This window comes from Pteropus medius, unplaced genomic scaffold, assembly GCF_902729225.1.
Source record: "Pteropus medius unplaced genomic scaffold, Ma_sr-lr_union100, whole genome shotgun sequence".
Classification (NCBI taxonomy): domain Eukaryota; kingdom Metazoa; phylum Chordata; class Mammalia; order Chiroptera; family Pteropodidae; genus Pteropus; species Pteropus medius.
Window position 1 is genome coordinate 20,184,666 of NW_024349801.1, and position 27,257 is coordinate 20,211,922.

At 42.8% G+C, this 27,257-nt stretch overlaps 1 protein-coding gene and 1 pseudogene across 4 annotated transcripts in view; both read left to right on the forward strand.

Annotated features, from left to right (window-relative positions):
• The first annotated feature begins 3,373 nt into the window (after positions 1-3,373).
• The window catches only part of GNB5 (G protein subunit beta 5), a 35,807-nt gene continuing 11,923 nt past the window's right edge, over positions 3,374-27,257 (forward strand). The window contains exons 1-6 of one of the 4 annotated variants that reach the window (XM_039889025.1): positions 3,374-3,514; positions 7,390-7,501; positions 15,692-15,828; positions 18,058-18,099; positions 20,091-20,167; positions 24,424-24,556. In XM_039889025.1, the coding sequence (XP_039744959.1) occupies positions 3,389-3,514; positions 7,390-7,501; positions 15,692-15,828; positions 18,058-18,099; positions 20,091-20,167; positions 24,424-24,556 (627 nt within the window). In that variant the 5' untranslated portion in view covers positions 3,374-3,388. Of the gene's footprint in view, positions 3,515-6,898; positions 6,918-7,005; positions 7,113-7,275; positions 7,502-15,691; positions 15,829-18,057; positions 18,100-20,090; positions 20,168-24,423; positions 24,557-27,257 lie in introns of those variants that run through there. The other 3 variants (XM_039889024.1, XM_039889027.1, XM_039889026.1) reach the window with 3 other exon arrangements.
• LOC120581082 (uncharacterized) lies at positions 14,652-14,767 on the forward strand (annotated as a pseudogene).

Below are 27,257 nucleotides of genomic sequence, written 5' to 3' on the forward strand. Positions count from 1 at the left end.
AACTGGTTTCACCTGCGCTTGCACCATTTTAAATTCCCACCAGCAAGTATGAGGGTTCTTTTGCCCATTTTAATTGGGTCCATGAAGCATTATTTTAAAAGTAAAAACTGGAGATACCCTGTATATCCAACAACAGGAGATTGGTTTAATAAATTATCATACTCCAGAGTATAGAATAACACTAAAGTTATTACCAAAAAAAAACAAAAAACAAAATAAAAAAAAATCTCTAAGTACTTACAGCATAAGTTAGGTGAAAAAAGCAAGTAGCTAACAGCCCACTTATATAACTGTCAAAGCTTTATATGTGGTGCCAGAAAAGTCTGGAAGAATACACACCAAACTAAAGAAGAGGAGTAGATGTTGGACAGGTAAAGGAACTTTCGCTCTGGGCTTTCTATCTTTGACGTTGACTCTTTTAAAAGGAAATATAAGGTGGTGGGGTTTTTTGGTAATTTTTAAACCATGTATTTAAGTGAAACATTTTAAAGAAATTTTGTGCTTGGCATAGGGTTAGGGGAAGTTTTGAGAAGTTCTGTGAACTTCTGCAGAGCAACTTTATGTCAAAACATGTTAAAATGATACATTTTTATCTTTTTCTTATCAAAATGCTCATTGAAGTATTTGCTCTAGCTATGAAAAAGTTCCCTTGTCATAAAAAGGATTATTGACAACAAGTACAATAAAATGTTCTCAAATTAAATTTGGCTCATGATATTAATACTAAATGAAAAACATCAGGATATAAAAATATAAACAGTATACACAAACAGCATGACCCCAAAATCTATTCTTGTGTACATCAAAATATGAAAAGGAGTCTCTGTAGGCAGTGGATTATAGATGATTCTTTTCTTCCTTACAACTTTTTCATTTTTCCAGACTTTTTACAATGACCATGTGTAATATTTATGGTTTTAAAATACAATAATCTTTCAAAGTTGGTTTGTAGCTTGCCCATGTTTAACCAACCTGATCTAAAATGCTAGCTATGTGATATGATTGAAGGTTGATATGACTCAAAACTTGTGGTCTGCATTAAAAAATGGTGTTTTCCAAGAATATGCAATGACATGTGAAGATGAAAACACTATTAAACAAAAAACTAAAGTTCAAATTTTGAACTTGTATATAACATATATTTCCTCTTTTTAAATAAGTATACACATATATGCTTATGAAGATACCAGAAGCAAACATAAAGTATTAACAGAGGTCAACTATTTGTTAGTATAGAGCAAGTAGGTGACTAATTTTCCTTTTTCATGTTCTTCTGTTTCCAGTTATTTATAATGAAAACATGTATAGCTTTTACAATTTGAAAGAATTTTTAAATTCAGTTTAGGAAGGAAAACATTATCTCTATCCAGATTTGGAATATTGGCAATTTTTTTCAACTCCTCTTTTTCGTGAGTTCCCATCCTTCAATTCCTTCCCCATTCTGGTCCCTCGGTTCCTCTCACCTTCCATTCCTGCCGCTGCTGCTCTGTCCAGAGCTCATTCCCTCTTCCCCAGAACATAATAACCATCTCCTAACCTAATTGATTTTCCTGCTGTACATTCTGTCTCTGACCTACTTCTGGAAGCACAAATGCTGGAATAATCCACTTGAATGACGTTGCTACCTTGCTGAAAAAGCCGTGGCTCACCTTCGTAATGCTATTACTTGGAATCCTCAGCACGACCTTGTGGCTGGCTGCCTTGGCAGGCTTGGGCAGTGGGGGGCAACATTACTGGACCTCTACCACAGGCTGGGCTCTGGTGGGCGGATTTTTTTCTTGCTCTTTAACTCACATGCGACAAAGCAGAGCAGCTTGGTGGTGCCAGCTCCACAGTAAGGATTGTGGAGTCCCACTACATACAGATTCAGGCTCCACACTGATCTCGAACTTGTTTAATCCCTCCACACTTCCACAAAAGAAACACAGATGTCCTGCCTCCCGCTCAGGGTGGCTATGAGTAGTCAGGGTTGAGTACTCTGGTGGTCAGTAGCTGTTCCCTTCTGATCTCTCACCCTTAAGGGACTGTCCTCTATTCTTTTGTTACTTAGAGATCTTAAGAACTATGCCAGCTGCCTCTTCGCTGTAGGAGTTCAGCTTAATTAATGAACTCCTCTTCCTCCAGCTTCAAGGTGACCTCTGCAAGGTAGACATTCCCCTCAGAGGTGTCCCCACTGCTACCTGCCCTACAAATACATACTTTGCAAACTTGGCTGTTGAAACGTTCAGGGGGGTCATTTCTTTGAACTTTGACGTGGCCCAGCAGGGCAGCTGCTCCCTCCCACCCTGACCTCCTTGTCCTCCATCTCCAGCTGTGGCACCATGACCCCTCAGCCTCCCAAACAGAAACCTAGGAGACATCTTAAAATCTCACTTTCATCTCGACACGTCGCGAAGTCCAGTTCCTTCTCCTTTGTAAGTGTGGTCCACATCCATTCCAAAGCATTGCTTTAGCTCAGACCTTCATCCTTTCTTGCCTGCACTGTGGCCATAGGCTCCTCTCTGCTCTTTCCATATCTCCAGCCTCACCCGTGCCCCCCTTCCTGCTGCTGCTACTGCTGCTATTACAGCCACTCACAGGGCAGCCTAACATCTCTGGAGCATTCATTGTATTCCAGCCTTGAGCTAAGTGCTTCATGCGCTATGTCTTAGACTTCCCCTGACAAACCTATAAGGTAGATTTTAAGATCCTCATTTGATAGATTAGCAAACAAAGATTCAGAGAGATTGAGTAATCTGCCTAAGTAGTGGGGCCAGGATCTGGCCAGCCGGAGGCAGCACCTATAGCCACTAGATGGTTTTGCTTCCTCAAGGTTACCCTCCCTTCAGTGGCCTGGGCCTGTCGCTTCTAGGTGAACAGGCAGGGACCCTGGGTCTGTGGCTGTCCAATGCTTAATAAGTAAGTGGGAAGCTGCATTGCTGGCAGGGACACAACACCACATTGACTCAGCCTCATGGCATTGGTTGGGGTCAGGCTTCACCACTGATTCTTTACTCCAAAAGTTTACCCTAAAGGGAGGAGTTTTTTAAGTTTGAAATTATACTATTCATTACAACTATGCTTTCCATTTTGAAGCCCCATAGGATTAATATTGTGCCTATTGTGTCTGTGTCTGCAAACTGCCAAAACAACAAGTTAAATGTAAGTTCAGAAAGCTTATTGTCTGACACTTTCTCACTGATGAATAAATGAGTTGATGTTGACCCAGCATGTTGTAATAAATCAAAGGTTACAGATTAACTGCATATACTTTATCCCACATAAAGAGTTCTGAGCAACTACCATGATAAAGGGAAGATGAACTTTAAAAAGGCTTTTTCTGTTAGGTTTTCTCACACACTTACATCCCTTTTTTATCTCTCTTTTTTAGCTTCACCTTGAGTAAAAGATGTGTGATCAAACCTTTCTAGTTAATGTTTTTGGCTCCTGTGACAAATGTTTCAAACAAAGGGCTCTGAGACCAGTTTTCAAGAAATCTCAACAGCTCAGCTACTGTTCAATGTGTGCAGAAATTGTAAGTGCCACTTTTTAAAAATTGAAGTAGTTACCTATCTTAAAATGATGTCTAATGTGAGGGTCCTGTGACAGATGGGTTGTTGTAGAAACAGTTTACACATACAAACACTTTTAGCAGAGCTGGGCAAGGTATAGCAGTATAGCATGGGATGTTAGGGTGTGGACTCTGACTCCCTGGGTTCAAATACTAGCTCTGTTCCTTGGTGGTTGTGTGCCAATAGAACTCACTTCTCCCAAGAAGTCTGTTTTCCCATTTGTAAAATAGGAATAATAACATCTATCTCGTAGGATTTTGTAAGAATCAAATGAGTTCATTTGACAGCGCTTAAAACAGTATCCAGCACATGAAATGCTCAGTGATTGTTTTAGCTTTTAGAGTTAATGCTTTTTCCTACTGTCTTCTATTGGCCTCTTGGCAAGCAACCAAGCTAAAAGGAACACTGGAAAATAAACAGCCTGTGAGCACCTTTCCAAAAGCCCTGAGCCATCTGCCCCCAGGAACAGCTCTGTTGAAGATTGAACCATACAGGGCCTCAGTAGTGAGCAAAATTAAGCTCAAGGAAAAGTGTTCCTTAGACCTAAGCCTTTAGTGAAGGCTAAGGACTGAACACAAATCCTAGCATTTTTCAAAGTACACAAAATAAATCCTGACTAGACGTGACTATGCACAGATCTTATATTCAAATCTTGAATCATGTTCAGATGTAAACGTATATTCAGATCTTGCAGCAAAAATGTCCATAACACAACTGAAGCCTAGGAATTAGTACTACTGCAGAGGATTTGCAAAGCTGTGCTCAAGGGTACTTCTCAGATGAGCCCCCACCTGGTCAAAAGTGGTAAAGCACTCTTCTCCAAAAGCCTAATAAGAAATCCCCAATTAATACGTTTTTAAAAACACTAGATCAAAGAGAGTAAATGTGGTGTTTACATTTTATTTAACTGAAGAGGAAAAAGCATTCATTCTCCTGGTCCCATTGTAACCTTTGACAGTGATTTAAAAAATAATAATTCCCATACAGCAAATGGCAAGTAAACAGCCCAAGCTTTTGGTATAGCATATTAACCCTGATTTCACAGAGTTTAAGCTCAGTGTAATGGGCTTCTACCTACAGCACATTGTATTCTGAACTTGGCTTTCTAAGTTGTCAAACAGAGGACATTCAGTTCTTAAAAATAAGCCTGCTTCCTGGTGGCTGTTCTACCCATCTGGAGCAGTGCTATTTACTAATCTAGTTCTTCTGCTTTTTAAACAACTTCCTCTGTGGGCAGAAGCAGCCCAGATTCTCAGATGTCTTGTACTCTGCAGTATCATAGATCTCCCCAGGTTAGATGCCCTGCCTGGAAATATTCTTTTGGAGACAGTCACCAGCTATCTCTACTGCAGCACTTGGGAGTTCCCAAATATTCAGACAGCCTCCTTTGGCTGAGGAGAAATCCAAATGACTGACAGCTACTTTTATCTGGGCATTCAGGATTGTATAGACAGCCCCGATCCTTTTCATAAAGAGGGGCAATCTGGTATATCCACTACTGATAAAATGTAGCAGACCTCAACTTTTCTGATCTCCAGCTTTCTCACTAAAAAAAAAAAAAAAGCTAGTGTACACCAAAGCACAGGAAGGCACTTTGCAAACTTTTCCAACCACAAAAAGTTACATGGCCTCATCTCTAGATAGTAGACTCTCCAGATTGGAGGGTGTTGGGGTTTATTTTACACAGAGAACCTCCAGAGGAGGTTTTAAACACTGTCAAATGAACGTCCAGAGCAGGGCACACACATCATAGTGAAGCACCATTCAGCCCAGGTCTTCACAGAATGGCAAACTCACACATCCTGTGATGGTCCAGGAGGTGTCAGCCTGAGAAGGTATTAAGAACATGCTGCTTTGCCCAGGCCTTCTGAGATGACCCTTGTGAGAAGTGTCCCTGACCTAGTGTCTCATTTAAATTACTTCATGTGAATTGCTCAAGTGTATCTGGCAGCCTCAATAATAATAAGCACATACTGTGCGCCATGCATCACTCTCAGTGCTCTAAGTAGTCACTCCTGTTGAGGACACTATGAGCAAGGTGTCATCTCCATCTACAAATGAGGAGCCTGAGACACAGAGAAATTAAGTAAATCACCCAAGGACACAAGGCACAGCCACAATTTGCCCCCAGGCAGTTTGATCTAGATAGAGCCTGTGCTCTTAACTTTTTGCCAGATAAACTCTGAAGCAGATCTAATATTTTTGCTTTTATAAATAGATGAATGTATCTAAAACATTTTGATTATTTTTTAATTTCATATTTCATGTGTATATATATTGTTTTAGATATACATGTAATGAACTAACATTAACCAAGCACCTACCACATACCAGTTATTATGCTAAATACTGAGGATAAATGATGAATAAACCTATACTGATGGGAATGGAGAAGGGCACTGGCAGTTATTGAGCACCTGTTATGATGGAGAAGTCTGCTAAGAGGTTCATTCATATTATCTGATTTAATTCTCAAAACAGCCCCATTAAATAGATTTTCCAAATAAAGAAACTGAAATACTCAGAATCTAACCCCCAAGACAACTGTGTATAGATTAATATAGATTACTCCAACTTTTCTTAGGGCCCAGAATAGCAAGTCAAAGCTGGATTCCTCAGGAAGGGAGGGGGAATACAAAGAGGATGGGGAGGCACCTAAGATTCTGCTTGGTGATGTTCACTTTAAAATTTCTCACTTTGATCTGCCTTCCCATTCTGTACACAGACATACATTGAAGGTCATGGAGATGAGAAAGGGAGAAGCCTGAAGTCCCAAAGCATGTAGCTGAATGGAGCCAGGCTGCCTGGGTCCGAATCGTGCCTTTGCCTCTTTCCCCGGAGTGTGAACCATTTAACCTTTCTGTGCCTCAGTTTCCTCATTTGTAAAATGGGGATAGTAATACTCATTCAGGGTGACTGTTGTGCGTGGTTAATGTAAAGCACTTGGAACACTGCCTGTTGCTGCAGGAGACTGGAAAGAGGGGATGTTTGAGTCTGCCAGAAATTCACTGCATTTCCTGAGAGAACTGTAGCAACCCTTCCATCTAAGGCAGAGGAAGCTGCCTCAGAAATGACATGTCTGAGATCACTGGGCAAGGTCTCAGAAACCCGGGTCTGGACCCCGTGAGCCATCTCTCTCCTTCCCCTCAGGGACTTAATTTCCAAGTGAAGAAAGGAAAAGCAAAACCAGGCGCGGGCCTGCTAGGGCCACAAAGACCCCAGAGCTTCCCGAAAGCCAGAACTCGTTTTATTTTGTATATTTACGTCAACAAACGAGAAAAGTTTTCGGTTCGCTGTTGGGGGAGCACGACAGCTACCCGGGATCAGTGGCACGGGCTGGGCCTCGTTGCCCTCTCCTCCCTGCAGGTAGAAGCCGCAAGGCAGCGTACTAAGTCCTAATGAGGGGAGATGTGCGCGGGGGAGGGGGAGGAAGGACCGTGTCACTAGGAGTTCACCAGACCCTCGGGAGCCGGGCAGTCCTGAGTTGAACTCCCAGCTTGGCCCTCACGACGTGACCTCCAGCAAGTCTCGTATCATCCCTGAGTCTCGGTTTTCCCACGGGTAAAATGGGTGCGAGCCTCCCCACCTCCCGGGGGCGGTGTGCGCAGCAGCGGGGGCGCGGGGCCGGGGGCGCGGGGCGCGGGGCCGGCGGGGAGCGGGGGGTGGGGGGGCGGCCGCCGCAGCCAGGCTCGCAGCCGCCCGCGTCAGCACCGGAGGGCGGGGCCGCGCGCGGGGGCGACTGCGGCTGCAGCTGCTCGGGTCGCCGCTCGGGCCTCCTCCCGCAGCTCAGCCGCATCCCCGCTCTCCGCTTCCCTCCCCGCCGCGTCCCGGCGCGAAGATGGCCACAGACGGGCTGCACGAGAACGAGACGCTGGCGTCGCTGAAGAGCGAGGCCGAGAGCCTCAAGGGCAAACTGGAGGAGGAGCGGGCCAAGCTGCACGACGTGGAGCGTGAGTGCGGGCCGGGGCGGGGGCTGCGCGCGGGGAGGCGGGTCGAGGAAACGAGACCGGGCTTCGGGGAGGGGTCGCTGGCGGCCTGGGCCCCGGCCAGGATGTGGGCCTTGGGTGCCCCGGCTCCAAGTGAGGCTTGGGGAGTGGCCGCGAGCTGGGCGCGTGACCCGAGCTGGGCGCGTGTGACCCGAGCTGGGCGACCCTCGGCAGCTCGGGGCACCTTGCAGAGCCCCCACCCACCGCAGGGTCGGGGCGCCTAGTGGTGGCAGCCCCTGGCCGCTGGCCTCCCGAGGAAGGATCGTGGGACCAGTTACAGTCATCACCTGCCTGGAAGATGCAAAGAGATTGCATTCCTGCCCTTCCTAGGCGGAGTGGGGTGTATGGGGGTGTCAGTGGTGGTCAGCGCAGCGGGCCCGTGTGGGCGCGGCCTAGGATAAACTGTTTTTCAGTCACTTGGCCTTCTCCATCACTGTTGTGTCTTTTCTCAGTTTTAGTTTTACACGGACCAGACTCTTTAAAAGCTCATTCTTTCAAAATAAATAAAAGCTCATTTTTCCAATCTGTCCCCTCTCCTTGGGGATGGAGAACCGGATGGGGGAAGAGAAGCAGAGGAGTTTACCAGATCCAACCATTTAGCTCATTTAAAGCTGTTTTTAAAAGCTTTTGGATGGATACAGTATGATTAGCATAAAAGAGCAATAGCAATCTTAAACAAACTTACATTATTGACCACTACCATAGTTCAGAACTGGCTCTGGGATTTTTATGAGTGAGCAATTAAATGGTCAGGTGAAATGACTTTTTTTTGGTATCGGCTTCCCTTTGTCGCGTCCAGTGGTTCCTCCTCAGCAGAGCTTGGGCTGGGGGCCAAGCGTGGGGATGTGCCTTTATCTGCTTACTTTTCAGCTCTGAGGGTGGCAGCTCCCCTCTGCTCAGCAAGACCTCCCCTTGGAGCTCTCAGGCACACCTTTACATTGTGCACCTGCCATTCCTATTTGATACCACTCCCTTTAAATTCTATTTGGAAAAGAAAAACGGGTTCATAGTAGGTCCTTTAGCACCTGATTCCTCTCTTTGACAATCACTTGTAGAAGCAGGTGACCTGAACGTAAAGTGTGCTGTGCTTTCATAGGGACCTCCTTTAAATAGGAGGCACACTAAGCCCCTATGTTATTTAGAAACATGTCCAGCTACAAATAACCATAAACCCCTAATGAAGTAGTTAAGCAAATTTCTTTTTCTTACATAACAAGAATAAGGGTAGGCAATCACCAGCTTTGATTCAGCTGCCCAACATGACATCAGAGACCCGCACTCCTGTCTTTCTTCACCACCCTGAGAGCATTGGCATTTGCCCCATGATTATCACTGCCACAGCTCCAAACATCACCCTTGTATCCAGAGCAGGAAGAAGGAGGAATGTGGGTACCAGCCTCTGTTTCTCCTATCTTCACCTGCCTATATGTCAGATGTTAGAGTTGAAAAGATCGGAAACTCTGGCTCCTCCGAGGCTCCTGTCATTTGACTACCCTGCCTCTTCTCCTCCCCCAAGCTGATGTCTCCTCCCAGCCAAGCTCCCTCATTTCTTAAGGACTTTGGCACATGGCTTGAGCTTTTCTTTTGACCCTAAACCCTGCCCCATCCCTGGTGTCTTCAGTGTTCACACCCTCCTAACACACTGACCTCTCACCCCATCACATTCCCCTGGGATATGGTAGTACTCAGAACTGCTGCTGCTGCTCTGACCACTGTCTCTCCCCATAGAGATCTCCATGATCTGGTGTCACTGGGCTCTTCTCTCTCCCAGTCTCTCAGCCTCTTCCTGTATGTTTTTGCATTTTGGTGGTGGTATAGAGATGGCCCTGTGACCCTTACCCTAGTTGGGGAAACCTCTTTAGGCCATAAGCTTAAAGTGACCAAGTCATCCTGGTTTGCCTGGAACTCTTGGTTGTAAAATGGAAAGTTCTGCCTCCCGGCCCTTTAGTCCTGGGCAAAATGGGACAGTTGGTCAGCCTTCTGTCAGCGGTGACTTTCCTGAATACTTGGCTTAAAAAAACAAAATAAAATTGTAGAACAAAAACTTGGAGGAAAAGTGAACTCTTCCTCATTTCTTCACCTCCCATCCCTTTAACCCTTGAGACAGCATCCCTTCTGTGGGGCCCTCATCCCCAAGTGCAGACCCTCAGCCAACATTACATATAGGAAGTGGCTTATGTAGGTGGCCTGAGGGAAAGCCAACCTACATCACATTCCACAGCACAACGCCTCATGCCTCCACCCTGCCTTTCCTGTTATTTCTCCAGAACTCCGTGCCCTGAATGTTTCTCCTTTTCTCTTCTGCTTGCCTTCTACAATTTCTAAGTGCTTCCTTGCTTGAGTCTAAGGCATTTTCGAATCATGAGGTTACATCCTGTATTAGTTTCCTATTGCTGTGGTACACATTTGCACAAACACAGTGGCTTAAAGCAACATAAATTTATCGTTACAGTTCTGGAGGTCAGAAGTCTAAATTGGGCCAGCGGGGCTGCATTCCTTCTGGAGGCTCTGAGGGAGAATCCATTCCTTGCCTTTTCCAGCTTCTAGAGGCCATTTGCATTCTTTAGCTTGTGGTCTCACATCACTCCAACGTGGTTTCTGCCATCACATACCCTTCTTTGGCCCCGATCCCCACTCTTATAAGGACGCTTGTGACCGCATTGGGCCCATCTATATAATCGAAAATAATCTTTCCATCTTAAAATCCTTAATCACATCTGCAAGGTCCCTTTTGTCACATAAGGTCACATATTCACAGGTTCTTGGGATTAGGATGTAGACGTCTTCGGAGGACCTATCACTCAGCCCTTAAAACTAGAGGGGTTACCTGCTTCATACTCAGTCTTCAGACACAAAAAATTTTCTTCTCTCAACACTCCCACCCCCTTTCTTTACAGAGACAAAGGCAAAGGGTGTTTATGAGAAAGGACAGGAGAACAGTTACATTGATAGAAGGAAGACATGTCCATTGGTGCAGACAATGTAACATAGTCATGTTAGTTCTAAACAGTGTTTTTAATTTTTAGTCTGATAGTCATCAGTTCAGTAGTCATTATAACTGCTTTATTATCTTTGCAGACATTTCTTTGAGGGCACAATGTTACTTTAGCCCCAGTGCAAAGGTTATTTTGCCCTGTTTTAACATTCTAAAGATTCAAGGCATAAAATGTGCAAGGCAATTCCTCTGGTGTGACAGCTCCAGCTCCATTTTAAAGTGGCTCTTTTTATAGGAGTGGGGGGGCACGCGCAGATTTTATCCAGCAGCCTTAAACGATTCTGATTTTATGGTGTAGAGAGAAATCTAGGAAAACCAAATTTCTGGATTAGTCTAAAGTAAATATGTTGATTTACTTTTTTCATGTTCTAAAGAAAAGCCCTGCCAGTACTGAGGCTTAGAGAGGAGTGAGTTTCCCTTAGGGTAATCCTCTTCCTGGCTGCTCTTCCACGTGCTGCCTGCAGCCACCAGGGGGAGCAGGAAGCAAACCTGCCTTTCATTTCCTCTCTGTACTTTAGCTCTGTATTCATCATGCACAAGAGCTCGCCAATGCAAGTGTTTCCAGACTATCGTCATAATAAACTAATGCCCTCTGTAGCAAATTTAGAAATGTGGAATAAAATAAGTCATCCATAACCGCACCACCCAGAGGTAGCCACTTTTAATAGTTTGATGTATTTCATAGCTTATATTTTTATGTTTGTGTATATATTTGTACACACCCTTGGGATTGTACTAGGTATAGAGTTGGAGCCTAGTTTTAATTTAACAATGGATTAAAGAGCTCTCCATGTCGTTTACAGTTCTTTTTAATGTCAGTATTTAAAAATTATTATATGATATTCCACATAGTGCTCCATTTTAAATGCTGTGCCATAGCTTAACCCTTCCAACTTTTCATTGGGGAATTCGGGGTAGGATTTTATTTATGTGGCTAATACATGGTTTTAAGGCAATTCAAAAATCTCTTACAAACACAAGTAAGATAATGTGACTAGAGATGTTTTTCTTCCATCCAGGTGTTGGAGGGTTTGTATGCATCCCACCCTATTTTACCTTGGGGTAGAATCAGAATGAGTTTTTTAAAATTAACTTTAGATAATTTTTCTTCCTTATTCCTTTGATCTACCAAATAGTGACCATAAAAAGATGGTATATTGGTACAAAATTTAGAAAATGATTCAAAATTATTTTTAAAATACTCTATTTTCCTATTTAAGACATCTTACTTCTCTTTGATCTTGTTTTTGGTGTTTACAATCAATTTCACAATGTCTATTTTCGGGGAGATTTTAGAGCTTGTCCATGCTCAGGTCATTTTTTTCATGGCCACATGGAACAACGAGAAGGACCCCTGTTGCATACTTTTTACTCTATGAATTTATATGCCTTGAATTCTTGTGTATTGACCTGCACACTAGGCATTTTACTTTAAGTTCATGTGTGCATGGATTATAAAATAAATAGCAAAACTATTCTCTGAAAGTCGAGAAGAAGCCACATCTTGATGAAAAGTTAATCTTGCTGAAACCAGAATTCTAGATGATTTCCAAGGCCCCGTCTAGACAAACTCTTCACAATAAATGGTGGATAACGGCATCACGCATGGAAAGCTTTTAAAAATGTGCTTTCTCTCTGACTCAGCAATGCCATGAATTGGAATTCATCTAGGGACTAACACAGTACAAGGGCTTTATAGCAGCCCTGGAACAAAGTGTCTACCAGTAAGATTTTGGATTATGGCACATCCATACACTGGAATGTTACGTAGTCATTTAAAACGACAGATAATTAACATTTGACATGAAAAGACATCCATAAATATGTCAGGTGAAAAAACAGGTCTCCAAAATTGTATGTAGAGCATGATCTGCTTACCCACATATACGTGTGTGCATATATGCAGAGAAAAGGTCTGGAAGGCTATATACCAAATGTTAGGAATGGTCAGGCTAAGCAGAATTGTAAATGATCATAGGTTTCTATTTCATGATTACTTCCAATGGGCACATACTTCTATAATTAAATTTAAGAAAAAACTCTCCCTGTTTGTAACCTCCTCTTTTCATTCTTCCCTTTTCTCCTACCCTAAACACAATCTCTGGTTTTCATGGCCCTTTCTTTTCAGAAGCCTTCTCTCCTCTAGGTTATTTTGTCCAATTTTCTGGGCCCCAGACCCTAGTACCACAACTCTACATTTTTGATTCCTAGCCTGGCACATAACCTGCTAGGCACTTTAATTTGTTTTCTCAGTTAAACCTCAGAACATCCCCGTGGATTAGGTCATTGTCTTCTCTATTTTGGTTGAGTGAGTCATCTTTTTTTTTTTTTTTTTTTTTTTAAGAAGGACATTAAATAGCTGTGGCTATCCTAATGCTGAATTGAGAGAAGCAGCAATAATATCAATGTGACATTTCAAAGTAAAATGCTAAATAGACTGTGCTCACAACTCTGAGCTGATTATAGGAATTTAGAAAATTCAGTCTGTTTCTTAACTTCATTCAATATATTTCATGAAGCATGTTATCTGTAAAAGACTAATGTGCTGTTTGTGGCAACAAAGAATGCAGTGTTTTAGCAGAAGCGATCATGTAATAATCACACATTTATGTAGCACTTTAAAATTCAGCAATTATTTTTTGCAGTTTGAGATTTCACAAAGACTTTTAACCTATTCATACTTTTGTTTCTTTATCACAAAAAAAATGGGGCAACTAAAAGAAACCAAGACTTTTTGGAGAAGTGGCTGATACCAGAGCTAGAGCAGGGAAAGAAGGTGAGCCTGCAGTGGAAAGTGCTCAGGGAATGATGGGAACACATCAGAAGGTCATGGGAACCTGCTTAGCGCAGCTCCCACTGAGCAAACCAGGGACTATTTCGGCATCAAAATAAATAATAATAGTAAAGGACTTACAGCCTCTTAAGTAAGGTAAGAACCTATGTGTCCATACTAGTATAAACGAATGAATGAATAAGTTGAGAAGGAGGGAAAGCTTCTCTTTATATTAGAAAACCAACTGAAAAAAAAGCAGAAGGAATGATGGAATTTGAAAAATCACCACTCGCCACCCATCCTAATAACCAGCTCAGGTAAAAATCTTTAATGGATGTTAAAACCAAGGTATTCAAGTTTGAAGAGTAACTACATATTTATGTAGGCTCATCCCCACAAAATACTTTTTCATTACAGAAGGCAAAACAGTAACTGTGCAGTGGAGAAACCCAGCAGACTCCACCTTAACCAAAGGAACAGAGTCGATATTGCCAGTGAGGGGACCAGTGGACAGCAGGTGCCTTCTGACAGGTCACACTGACAGGAACTCAGCATCAGCCTGTGCTGTTCCTGCCAAACTTGCCTTACCCAAATCTAATCTTGAGGAAGCATCAGATAAGCCCAAAATGGGGAACAAAATAACTGGATAGAGACTAGAGAAACATGACAACTGCATGCAACACAGGATCTTGGGGTTTCTTTTGCTATAAAGATCCTGTTGGAACGATAGAGAATATCTCAAGGTCTGTAGATTAGACATGATATTGTTTCAGGGTTAATTTTCTGACTGTGATACTGATGCTGTGGTTATGTAAGAGACTTCCTTCTTGTTAGGAAATGCACACTGACGTGTTTAGAGAAAAGCGAGGGCGAAGAGGGGGCGCAGGGGATGGAAGAAGGAAGGAAGAGTTTCCCTGGAAGGGGTGCTGTTGCCACAGGGCTTACACCACAGAGTCAGCCCCTCTCAGCCCAGACTCCTGAAGGAAGGGAGGCGGGTGCTTCCCCAGTAAGCGTCAGCAGCTCTGGGCTGAAGAAAGGCCCAGCTGAGAGGATTAGAGGAAGGAGACATGTGCACAGCCTCTACCAGGAAGGGAGTAACACTCTACAAGGAGGAGAAACCACATGACCCCCAACCTGCAAGGTTTCTAACCTACACGATGAGGGGCCTGGACTAGACTGTCTCTTCAGCCCTTTCCACTACTTCGTGAAAATTTGTCTCCCTCAGAAACTCATCAGTGACAGACTCTCTATCAGCCCGTCAAAAACTCTTTCTCAGACGTGGTCCCATAGTGTAGCAGTTAGCACGTCTGTTTTACACATAGAAGGTTTTGGGTTCGTGGTCTATGGTCTATGGCCATGCCACCCTGAACAAGCCCGATGTCTGATCTTGGAAGCTAAGCAGCGTCTGGCCTGGTTAGTACTTGGATGGGAGACCACCTAGGAAGACCAGGTGCTGTGGGCATAAATAATAATAAATTAAAAAACAAAACAAAACAAAACAGAAAACTCTCTTCCTCAAGAAGGAGACTATAGCTCCAGCCCCTGAGAGACTGATTTTTAGAGCTCCTTCCTGGGTGTAGGGACATTCTGTAGATCATATGTTTAGACTTTTAAAATACTGCCTTGTAAAATACAGCCCCTACCCGTCCCCAGGGGCTGTGCTCCGGGCCAATGCCAAGACCTCCTGAACTAAGCAACAGGACTGAACCCTTAATAAAAGATGTTCAGTGGATCAAAAAAAATGTAAGTTCTCAGTAAAAACACGGGGGTCTGATTTGATGGTTTGCGCTTTCTTTCCTGCAGTGTGTAAATGGGTGTCCTACCATGTCCCAGGCCTGTGCTAGGCATTGGGGGGGATCAGTTAAAAGTCACAGTGCCTTCTATCAAGCAGTGTGGCTGCACATTATGGCACCTGCGAGACAATTTTTGTAAAGTCACTTTTCCTTGTGACTAGAAAACGGTAGGTAAAAAGAACCAGAAACCCTAGCTTTGCTCCCAATTAGTTGTATGAACTTTTATAAGCCAAATAACCTCTGTGAGCTTCAGTCTCCTCACCTGTTAAATGGGGATAACGAGCTCACTCTGCTGTGTGCTGCCTGCCTCGCAGAGCTGTGGCCCTTCAGCCAGAGAATCCTAGACAGTGCTTTACAAACACGAAATAGTCTTGTTGTTAGTTCCTCAACATGCATATATGAAAGTGCTTTGAAAACTGGGGGGTCTCAAACACAGAGAATGACAGTGTTGTCTACCTTCTACTGAGGGCACAGTAGTGAAGAACAGCAGACTCAAGCTGTGGCCACAGAGAAAACCAAGTTTTTCTGGTGCCAGCACGTGGCTCAGAGCCTGGTCCTTGGCGACAGAATTGACCATGGCCTTGTCCTTCCAGTGCACCAGGTGGCAGAGCGGGTGGAGGCTCTGGGGCAGTTTGTCATGAAGACCAGGAGGACCCTCAAAGGCCACGGGAACAAAGTACTCTGCATGGACTGGTGTAAAGATAAAAGGAGGATCGTGAGCTCATCTCAGGTACGTGGCACCTGTTGTGTGATTGTGAGCAAGTTTCCGATTGTATAGCTAAGGGAGATAAGAGCTGCCTTTAAAAAAAAAACAACAACCCTTTGTGATCTTTCTGACTCTTCTTATTCTCCAAAAGACGTGAGTTTAGCATGGTTCAGAATTCTCTTTTATACTGCAGAACTTCACGAATTTGGAAAGATTTGGAATTGGTAATACCTGAAACATTGTAAACTCTATTTGACAAACCATTCAAAATTATTTCTTCCTGAGCATATTTGATAGTCTTATTTGTGAGTAAAACCATTTTTAAAATAGTGGGGATTTTTTTTTTTTCTAAAATTTAGGGCATAAGTGGTTGAGATTCCACCATGGCTTCTTTCAGTTTAAAAGTTCAGCAACCTAAAAGCAACAAATGAACAGAACAAACAAACAGAGACTCATGGACATGGGCTATAGACTAGTGGTTACCAAAGGATAGAGGGTGAAGGAGGAGGAGGGAGGTAGATGGGGTAGGGGGAGGGTGAAGTGGGTAAAGGGGATCAAATATATGGTAGCTGAAGGAAACTGGACTTTGGGTGGTAAACACACAATAGAATATACAGATGTCAAATTATAATGTACACCTGAAAATTATATAATTGTATTAACCAATGTTACTCCAATAAACTTAATTTAAAATAAAAAAGATCAGCAACTTTTATGCTCTAAATAAAACAAATTTAAGATTGTGAAGTATAATTTTTTGAAGTATAATTTTTCATTTAATTTTATATAGTTGACATAGTTTATTTTACATCTTATATATTAGTTATCTATTGCTGCACAACATATCCCAAATTTTAGCAACTTAAAACAACAGATATTTATTATCTTATGTGGTATCTGGGAATCAGGAACCCAGAGCAGCTTAGCTGGGTGGTTCTGGCTCAGGATCCCTTGTGAGGGTGCAGTCAAGATGTTGGTCAGGGCAGCAGTCATCCAACAGCTTGACTAAGGCAGAAACTCATTTCCAGAATGGCTCACTCACAAAGCTATTGGCTGTAGGTCTTAGTTCTGAGCCATGTAGACCTTCCCATACGGTTGCTCATGACGTGGTAGCCGGCCTCCTCTAGAGCAAGTGATCAAAGAGAGGGAGATGGAGGCAGAAGATCTGTGGCCAGATCTTCTATGACCTGACCACAGAAGTGACATTCCATCGCTTTTGCTGTATTCCATTGGTCACGTAGACCAACCCAGATATAATGATGGAGGAGCCTAAACGAGGGTATGAGTATCAGGAAGCTGGCTACCACTACTTAGTACTTTTTATATTTATTTTATGTTACATGCATTGAGCATAAAACTTTATGCTAAAGCCGTATATTTTTATGGCCAGTTAGGCTTCCCCCAACCCCTGCCTTCAGCCCAGTTTTTTCAAAGGACAGTTTGGGATTTTTTTTTATAACCATTTCAAGTATAAAAACTGTGCACATTCTAAATAGTCCACAAGTTCTAACATCTATGTCAGTGCTGGGTTTGATAGGACAGGGTTATTAATCTCCTATTTACCTACAAATCTAGTATGTTATATTGTACTTGCTTTTTTCATATTCATAAAAAGTTTATCATTTTTGTATTTTACCACATTAAAGAAACACTGGAAAGGGGAACACAAATGGTTTTTACTCTCACCACCCTGTCACAACCATTATTCTCATTTTAGAGCATTTCTTCCTAGACTTTTTTTTTCAAATGCTCATTTTTACAAAGTGGTTATTGAGATGTACATGTTGCTACCTAGCCTTTTAGACTTTTTAAATCCATAATATATGTTGGGTTTTCTTTCACTCATGTAATACTCTGATCAGGGAGGGAGGGAGGCGAGGAGAGCTGACACACTCCATCCACCTCTGCTGCAGAGAGAGGACAAGCGGGGTGGGATGTGGGAGGAAGCTGGAAAGAGCAGGAAGGTTCTGGAACAGACTTTGAGTGACTCAGAGCAGCCCTTCTCCTTTAAAAGGCAGGAGATTAATCAGCCTGACTGTGTGGGTTTGGGTTGGGGTGGAGGTGCAGTCTCTCCAGGAACGTAGGCCCCTGGTGTATAAATCTGAGCTCATGTCGATTTATCTCTGGCCGGTTTGTATTACAAATAGATGACATTGTAGTCACTCCCCACAGCCCCAGTGTGGGCTGCAGCAGTGATTACAGTGAAAGTGGACTTGTTGACAACAACCAAACAGTTTATTCTTTTCCCTCCAGGATGGGAAGGTGATCGTGTGGGATTCCTTCACAACTAACAAGGTGAGGTGGTGTCCCCAGTGCATCGAGGCCCCAGAACCGCAGCCTAGTTTAAATGTGCTCTGGGCCAGCTCCCCAGCCCGATCCTAATTCCCTGCCTCTCAGAGTACCTCTCTGGGCATGGAAACTCCACAGAAGCCCATTCGTGTTTGGACAGCTCAGCAGCCCACTGTGGAGTTCATTTCTCTCTCAAGCCAAAACCACTCACCCAGAGAAGGACATGCAGAGCCACCACAGAGGGTGCAAATACTAAAACAGGAGAGAGCATGGCCCAGAAAACTGGTCACATTCACACATGCAACTGCCTTTATTATTATTATTCTGAGTGATGATAAGATGTATCGTTTTCCCCAGCTTTCTCTCCCCTCTCTGTCTATGACCAGGCTCCATAGCATTGTGGATGTCAGTCAGTGGTGGATGGGGAAGCTGAGGCTGCAGTAAGTTGAACTGCATGACCTGGGGAATGCAGTGGAACCTAAACCTCTTGCAACTCTGGCCTGAGCATGCACGGCTCCATATAGACCTAAATTTAGGTCTCAACTAAGACCAAAAAACTGAAATCTATGTGTAGGTATGCTTGCATGCCTACATTGTGTTGGCATTTACAATAATGAGAAGTGTGTATTAAATATGGATTCCAATATTTACTTAGGAAGTCTTCCTCTTTACTATATTAAAAAGGAGACCTATATCTGTCTCAAATTGAACAGTGTCCATATTCGGCATTACTGAATGTGTTTAGTAAATGTCGTGTTAGGTAGCTGTTACATGACCTGATCAAGTGGGGCCCCAGCACCATCTTGTAGAGTAAGTTCCTACTAATGGTCAGGCCCCTGAGGAAGAATAAAAATGACAACAGGGCTTTCTTATACAGCACCTACCGCCATGGAAGACTCTGCCTCTCCCAGCACTCCTCAGCATTCAGGAGTATGTGGGGTTTTGTTGTTTCTGTTCATGCCTTAATGTAGCACAAAATACTTTTGGATTTATGGAGTGCCGTGGCGTTGCCACTTGTCGCCCTTGGCAGGGAACATAGCCATTATTTGTAAGGAAAGGGACATGGGGTGCCCTATGCTGAGAGTGGCCACCTCAACTCATTCACTGGAGGGCCATAAATTATTCTTAGATTCTGAAAGGCTGCAGGACTGTGAGTGACAACAAAATTGTGGCACAGAGAATCATGACAGGGAGACTAGCACTTGACTGTTCTGTATAAATCATCTAATCCCATCACCTCCCTTCACAGATGGGGAATGAGACCAAGGCAGCACAAATGGCTGGCTTGCATGGGGTCATACAACTCATAAGTGTTGAAACCAGGACCAGAGCCCACGGTTCAGTAACTCAGAAGTGAATCATGGCTTTGTTGTTGCTTAGCTGCATGTGGGAGGATGTGGGTGACTCAAACACCATTCCAGGGGGACTAGGAACTGTCACACCTAGTTCTTAATGCTTCCATTTTACAGATTCCCATTTATCCCTGAGCACAACTAAAGATCACTCTCCCACCCCCATTCAAAACCAAGAATGGTTTTAGGACCTGTAGGAGACAGAGGCTCTTTTATACTCACAAGTAAACAAACTTATACATGTAAAAAGTCATTCAAGAACATACTCTGCAAATAGATAGGGAGAATCAGTAAAGAAGGTGAAGTATATACTGGCAATGAAATTAGGATGGACCTTCCAAAGAAAAGGAGCCCAAATATTCATTCAGAACAAGGAGAGTATAACATTAAGAAAGAAGTAAAACATTAAGGATATTTTATTGCTGGTTGAGATTTTTAACTTTTGGAACATGAAGTTTGGTTGATAATAGGGGGCTGAGTCTCCTTGTCAGTCTCAAGCTAATTGTTATCTCACTCCACTGCCCTTTGAAACTATAATGCAATTCTGTAGGAACACCAGTGATTTTTTTTAAAAAATCAGATGTTAAGACATTTGTGTAGAAGCGGCCCTTGTTTGTTCTATGAATGGTGCATACTGTGTTTCAGGAGCACGCAGTCACTATGCCTTGCACGTGGGTGATGGCATGTGCGTATGCCCCGTCGGGATGCGCCATCGCGTGTGGGTAAGTAGGGCCTGCAGCAGCTTTTCAGATTTCCTGTGAGCCATAAAATACTGTTGTATGGGCAAAAACATGCGAACTAACACGAACTTATAATATTTGTTGTTTGCTTGTTAAACAATGTGTTAAATTCCTCCCTAAACTTTATCAAAGAAGAATAACACAAAAATCTCTTTCATAATTATTTTCATTACAGACTGACAGTAGTATAAGTTTTAAACCTATCCATTCCACTCTCAAATGCTGTTTGGTGGGGACTACAAATTGGTGCAAATATTTTGGAAAGCATGTTGCTAATGTGTATCAGAAGCCTTGAAAAAGTTATAACTTTCGATCTAATGATTTTACATCTAAGAACTTGTTTGAAAGTAATGATCAACAATATAGAAAAAATATGAATAATAACATTTATTGTAGTATTATTTAAAATAAAGTCAAAAAAGGGAAATGGTGGGTCCATCAAAGGAAATTAAGTGGCTTGTGGTATATGAATTGAATGGAATTCTATACAGCCATTTAAAAGAAAATTCTTAATTACAGTAAGTGAAAAAGAGCATCTAGGTTACTAGGAAGATTGTGCCTTATTCTCTCTTTTTCTGGAGCACTGTTTAACAGTTGGCATGCGAACTGCAACCAACATGATTAACTGTCCCTGTTAAACAACTCTGGGACTGTTCAAATTATTTCTACTGTAGAATCTCAGCTCTGTTTAGAAAAGAGACATTAGTATAAAGGCTGTAAAGAACTATACTGAAAATGCAATAGTAGTTCTTTCTGGATGATGGGACTGTGGGTATTTTCTCTCCTTTATAATTTTCTTAACTTTTAATTTTTTAAAATAAGCATATATCATTTTTATAATTAGGAAAAAAAAAGTTTTATTCCAAATTTTGCTTGGATCTCCAAGCAAAAACTTTGGTACCTTCTCCATCCAGAGTCATACCATCCATCACCCCCAATGTCCCTCTCTTTGGCGGCTGCTTTGGGGTCATCTTTTTACTCTCTCTCCCACTTGCCAAGGCCCAGTGTGCCTTTGGAACCCATGCTCACATACATGTGTTTCATATTTTTCAATTTTTTAAATGACTCAAAAATAGGTTGTTTCTCCATTTTATAACTAGAAGCGATATTTATATAAAATTCATCCCTACTTCCTGAAAGGATATGAGGTGACCACAATAAAAGCTGCACATATACACATAAGTACATATGTATGAATATGTATGTATTTCGTAAATGCCACATATGTAACACATTTATATGTATATACCACAATTGGAGATGCAGAGGAGTTCAGCCAGTTGTACGATCAGGAAGCCTAGCCCCCACAAGACTTTCCTCCCTTCAGATACCAATTGTAAATTCAGGGGTCCCCACAACAACCATCAAGCTCAATAATTTATTAGAATGACTCACAGAACTCAGTGAAGTGCTGTATTTAGTCTCATGGTTTTATCACAGTGAAAGCCTACAGTGCAAACCAGCCAAAGAAAGAGATGCACAAGGCAGAGTCCAGGAGGGGCTGGTATTACCTCCTCCCAGCTACCATGTGTGACTCTGTGCACAGAGTTCTGCCAGCCGGGGCTGCTCTCCCGAGCCTTTGGTGTCCAGAGTTTTTCTAAGGGCTTGATCACATGTTGTACACACGGCTGACTTACACTCTCCGGGCTTTTCTGGAGGTTCAGGCTAATACCTTTACTTTCTAGTTTCTCCACAGGTCAGAACTGATAGGGTGTGTCCCAAAGTCCCCATCACACATCACTCTGTTAGGCTGTTGGGTAGCCAGAGCCCCAGACAAAGACTCCCATCAGGCAGGACATCCCAGGGAGCCTGAGATCACCTTCCAGCAGCTGGGGCCAAAGGCTAGACCTCTCATTAGGTAAGGTTAGTTCTTCACTACTCAGTAGAAATGATAAGTACTCTACATTAAAAAAAAAACAACAACAACAAACCTCTAGGATAATATGTTTCTAACTGGGAATTAATTTTAGCAAATGCGTAGAGTTGGGTGGGTTACATAATTTCTCAATATTTGATATGGAGGTATCAGCTGTCTGGTTCTAAACAACAAAAAGAATATATTGGATAGATCCTTCCACAGTATACAATGAATATAATAACGTAGGAACAATGTCTTCAGCATTAGTTTAGAAAATGATGCTATAGGCTATTTTTTATTTTCACCCTCACTATATGGAACCTAGTAGAAGAATGTCTGTGAGAGCAGACGGGTAGTTAGGGGAGAGAACAGTTTTACAAGGCCCAGGTAGATAACTTTCTGGTTACAACCTGACACACAGAGAGAGTTCAGAGTAGAGGGATGGCCGGTGCCTTAATCTTAGTCCTCTCTGGTTCCCTGGACCCTGGCATATGGTGGCAGCCTCACAGGTTGTTATGAAAACCAAAACTATGAAGTTCAAAGTATGAATATTTTTGAAAACATTTTTTAAAATATGAGGTTCAGTGGATGAAGAGAGCATCACAAACCAAACTGAGAAACACTGGATCCTCATCTTACATAAAAGCACCATCTCCCTTTCCTACTCAGACCTTCCCTTAAAATTGCTAAGAGCAACTGTGATTAATTTGAGTTTCTAGTGATAATCTAAAATAGTGTTTCTCAACCATGGCTTTGTGACATCCCTGTAACTCCATTATCACACAGACCCACACCTACGCCACATCCTCTTAATGTCCATAGATAATAATGGTGATATTTTTATCTCCATCTGCCTGACTCCTGGGTCTACCTCTGGGTCAAGTTGGTTCCAAACTTGAAAGCTAAAACTCCAACAGTATTGACACAATCCCTTCTCAAAACAAAAGTGTTAATTGATTATATGTGTGTGTGTAAATATTTTTTACTTCAGAGCCATATTCTCCAAGAAGCCTTCATTCAGGTGTTATACACTACCTATGAGCAACTGTGTGCAAGGCTCTGGACCAAGTAGCCTAAGGAAATTCAAAGTTGAATAAAACATAGTGCTTACCTCCAAGCAAGAAGACTATAAAAATAACAATGACCACTTACTGAGCATATAACCTGTGTCAGAGGCTATTCTGAACTCTTTATGTAATCTTCACAACAGCCCCTTGTGATAGGTGGGTGGGATCCACTCATTTTACAGTTGAGCAAACTGAGGCTCAGAGAACCTAGAAAACAACCAAGATCACAAAATGAATTAGATACCAAAGCAGAGACTGAACACGAAATGCATCACACTGCAGAACTTCTCCACTTCTCATAGCAATGCAAATAACCCTAAGCAATGAGTATCCTGACAGAGCTACAGAAATTATTCTGAAGCTTCAACATGGGCAACCAAGCGTCAGGGAAGCCTCTGGTCCACAACATGCTGGTTCATTGCCACAGACAAGCACAAATCGTTCTCATCCATGTGATCTATAAACAAGCTTGTCAAAGCTAATTACTAGTAATAGATTACCCCAGTCTAAACCTGCAGCTCCAAGCAGTTAAAAAGGCAAAAGGGTCCCCAAAGGCCTCTGAAGAGGGTACCCCCTCCTAAATATCATTCCTCATTAAAAGGAAGCAGGGCTCCTTGGAGCAAGGTTGATTTTAGGTCTGGGGCAAGACAAGAATAAAGTGAGCCTAGGGTATTTTCTTGTTCTAGAAAGCAAGGAAATGTTCCAGAACCAATAGAATTATATCAGAGGGAAACAGGAGCTGTTTGATGGGGCCCCCACTGTCCAAATCTGGGACAATTTGAGCATCACATGGAATAATGATAGTAATGGATCATAACACAGTTTAAGAGAAAAAGGAATCCATGGGTGTACCATGGCGAAATACTAGCGAAAGGGGGGTTCTTTACAGAAAAATATCATCTAATAAGTGCAGAGGGAATTATCAAATTAGAAGATCACCATTTTGTACTCCTCAAGTAGTATTTGATTAAGTAAGGCTTATGCGGAAGCCATTGTATGAAAGGTTGTTGGGAAACAGGATGTTTGCATGGTCTCAAGGTATCACACCACGGATTTTTACTAATTACAAATGAATCGCCTTTACCATGGAGAGATCTGATGGTCCCCCCTTTAACCAAGTAAGCAAAGTTGGCATCACCAGCCTTGTTATAAGAGGCCTCCTGAAATGAAGCAATAAGAAAGAAGTACATAATACCACCTTTATCCTGTTGTGGCCGAAAACGACATACTTGAAAAGTTTGTGTGGATGAGAAAGTATACACATATTCTATTGCCCTCTATCCACATCTGACACTTCTTTCTTTCCATGCTAGTGGTTTGGATAATAAGTGTTCTGTGTATCCACTGACGTTTGACAAAAATGAAAACATGGCTGCCAAAAAGAAGTCTGTTGCCATGCACACCAACTACCTGTCAGCCTGCAGCTTCACCAACTCTGACATGCAGGTAAATAAGGGGCCTACGTGATGGGTCAGCCTGCTGGAGAGCAGGGTAAGTGGTAGAGAACTCAAGTGGTTGCAAGGAGGGGAAGCTTTTCCAGTGTCCCTGTTAACAGGAGGGTGTGCTCCAGTGGTTGGCTCAAGAGGAAATTCCTTTTGTTCTTCATTGGTGGTTATTATTTTTTAAAATAAAATCAGAAATGAGGAAAATCAGGGCTCTTGGTTTTGATAGAATTGAGATAAACTACATACCACTGAGCATCCTCCTGCAGTTGACTTGGTGGGGGTGGGAGTGGATCAGGGAACTTTCTGGGGTGGTAGGAATTCCTGGCTCCTGGTCTGAGAGATGGTCCCAAGGTCCTTACATGTGTAAAACTTCACTGAGCTGCTGAGCTTCAGAGCTCTTTACTCACCTCACTGAACCTACTTTGCATTTCCGCGTTAACAAATGCAAAAAAAAAGCTTCAGATAGTAAATCTGTGTCCTACTTTGAATAAACCACAAAGTGAAAACAATACAACTTTAACATTTTGACTATGTTTTTTATTTATTAACATCTATTCTGCAACCCTTTCTAGGTGTCCACTACCTACATTGCCAGATACTACCTGGCTCTGGGGCTGGAAGCAGTCTCAGCCTCTGTCCTTAGGGACCTTCAAAGAAACCAGTTGTGACTGAACCTCGAGCTCAGAGCAGGAGGGGTGGTCACAAACTTACTGCAAAGGTTTGCCTGGGCCAGCCTTAGAGGGCTGGGGTATTGCCAGTGAGGGGAGCACGGTAGGAGGCAGGCAGCCTGAGACATGGACAGGGCCAGATCACAGACTCCCTGAATGCCTGGGCTGGCCCCGTGGATGGAGGGGAGCCACTGCAGGGGCTGTGCTGGATCAGATTTGGTTCTCTTTTAAGGAGGAGAGTATCTAAGTCAGATTAAAGCCCTCCATAGCCCACTCTGGCTTCAGCTGACTAATGTCAGAATGTGAGGGAAGGCTGGTGGCAGGGAGACCAGGTGACTGAATAATTGTTTAATTGCTGACAAGGTGGGTGTTCAGGCTTGGAGTGCAGTGTTTACACCTGTTGTTTGTGACTAGGAGCCTTGCAGACCCTTTTAGTAGGGGGCTCTGAACCAATGCCCCTTGAGCCTGAGGAGCCCCCCAAAGCAACAGATGATGCTTAGTCTGGATGAAGGAAAGCTCAGACGGATGCAAGAATGGTGGGTTGTCAGGCATCTGAAGTGTCTGGTGGAAACCCATCACCCTCACTCTGTATGGATGTGGGGATTAAAGGAGGCACCTGTGAGCTAGAAAGTGCTTTCTTCTTGACGAGCAGCGAGCTAGAGATGGAAGTAATGGAGGAAAGTCCTACTGGCTACACTGGCTACCTCTGCAGGGTACATCGTGGCTCAGACTCAGAAGGCTGGGATCAAATCTTTGCTCCACTGTGTTCTAGCTGGTCCGTCCTAAGCAAGGCTTCATTCTCTGTGTTTTGTTTTTCTCACCTGCAAGTGAGGATGGTAATAAATTCCTCCCTCATAAGGTTTTCTGAGGATTAAATGAGATGATTTGTGTAAAATACTTAGTACAGTCCCTGGTAAATATCAATGTGTTAGCTCTTACTGTTTTATTATTAATATTAACACAAAGCTTCACAGGTGATTCAGATGCATGGCCTGGTTTGGGTACCAAATTAATAAACCTTAAACTTCCTTCCCTCTCTGGAATCTAGGATGAAAAAAAGAAAAACTCAAGTGGCTGGTATAAGACTATGGTAGTAAACCTACAAATGCTTTACATTCCAGAATAAATGAGTGACAGTAAATGAAAGTTCTGTTTAGTTCATTTATCATAATGTTTGGTTTTTTAAATTTATTCATACACCTATTATAACAAAGATCACAAAAATATTTTTAAAAATTTAACTTCTAAAAACTATTCATTGCTTTGATTGCAAAGTATAATATGGAAAATTCCCAAATTAAAGAGCTAGACTATGGTAATCATTTAAAGCAGATTGTTTGGACTTGATGTCTCAAAAAAGATTGGAGATTATTGACCCTTTGCAAGTGTTAGGACAGGAATGGGGTGGAGCATCCACTAGTGGGCATGGGCCTGGAAGGATTGGAGGAAATTGTATCATATTACAAAATACAAGCACCCAAATTAAGACACGGTCCAAGTCTTGTGTGTTCATAAGCTACTTTTACCAGTCTTGCTCATCTTGTCGGATGTACACTTGAGGGAAGTTGAGGCTGGAAGGAGTCCCATGGACAGCTGCAGGGGCTTTGCAGCCTTAGAAATTCCCCAAATTTGAGAGCTACCCCAGAGTGGGGGCTTCGAGGAGGGCCTCGGGGGTCGTGTCTAAGAAGCCTGAGTGCTACAGAATTCACCCAGCTCTTGCATCAGAGGAAAGCTCCATAGCGACCTCTCCTGCCTATGAAGGGATCCTAGGCTTCTTGCAGGCTCAAAGCCAGAGTGGAAGCAGATTCCCCCTCCTCGAAATGTGTTCTGTCCCTGCAGAACAAAGGAGATTCTTCATAAGCTCTAGGCCTAGCGTGCAAGAGAGAAGGGGAGAGAACAGGGAGGAGGGAGAGAGAGTATCTGTAGCTCTATAATTTCAAAGCCCAAACCCAAAGTGGAACCCCAAAAAGAGGATCAAAAAAAACAGAGCAGAATGGACCAGTGGATGGAGAAGGAGATAGCCCAGGCCCTCAG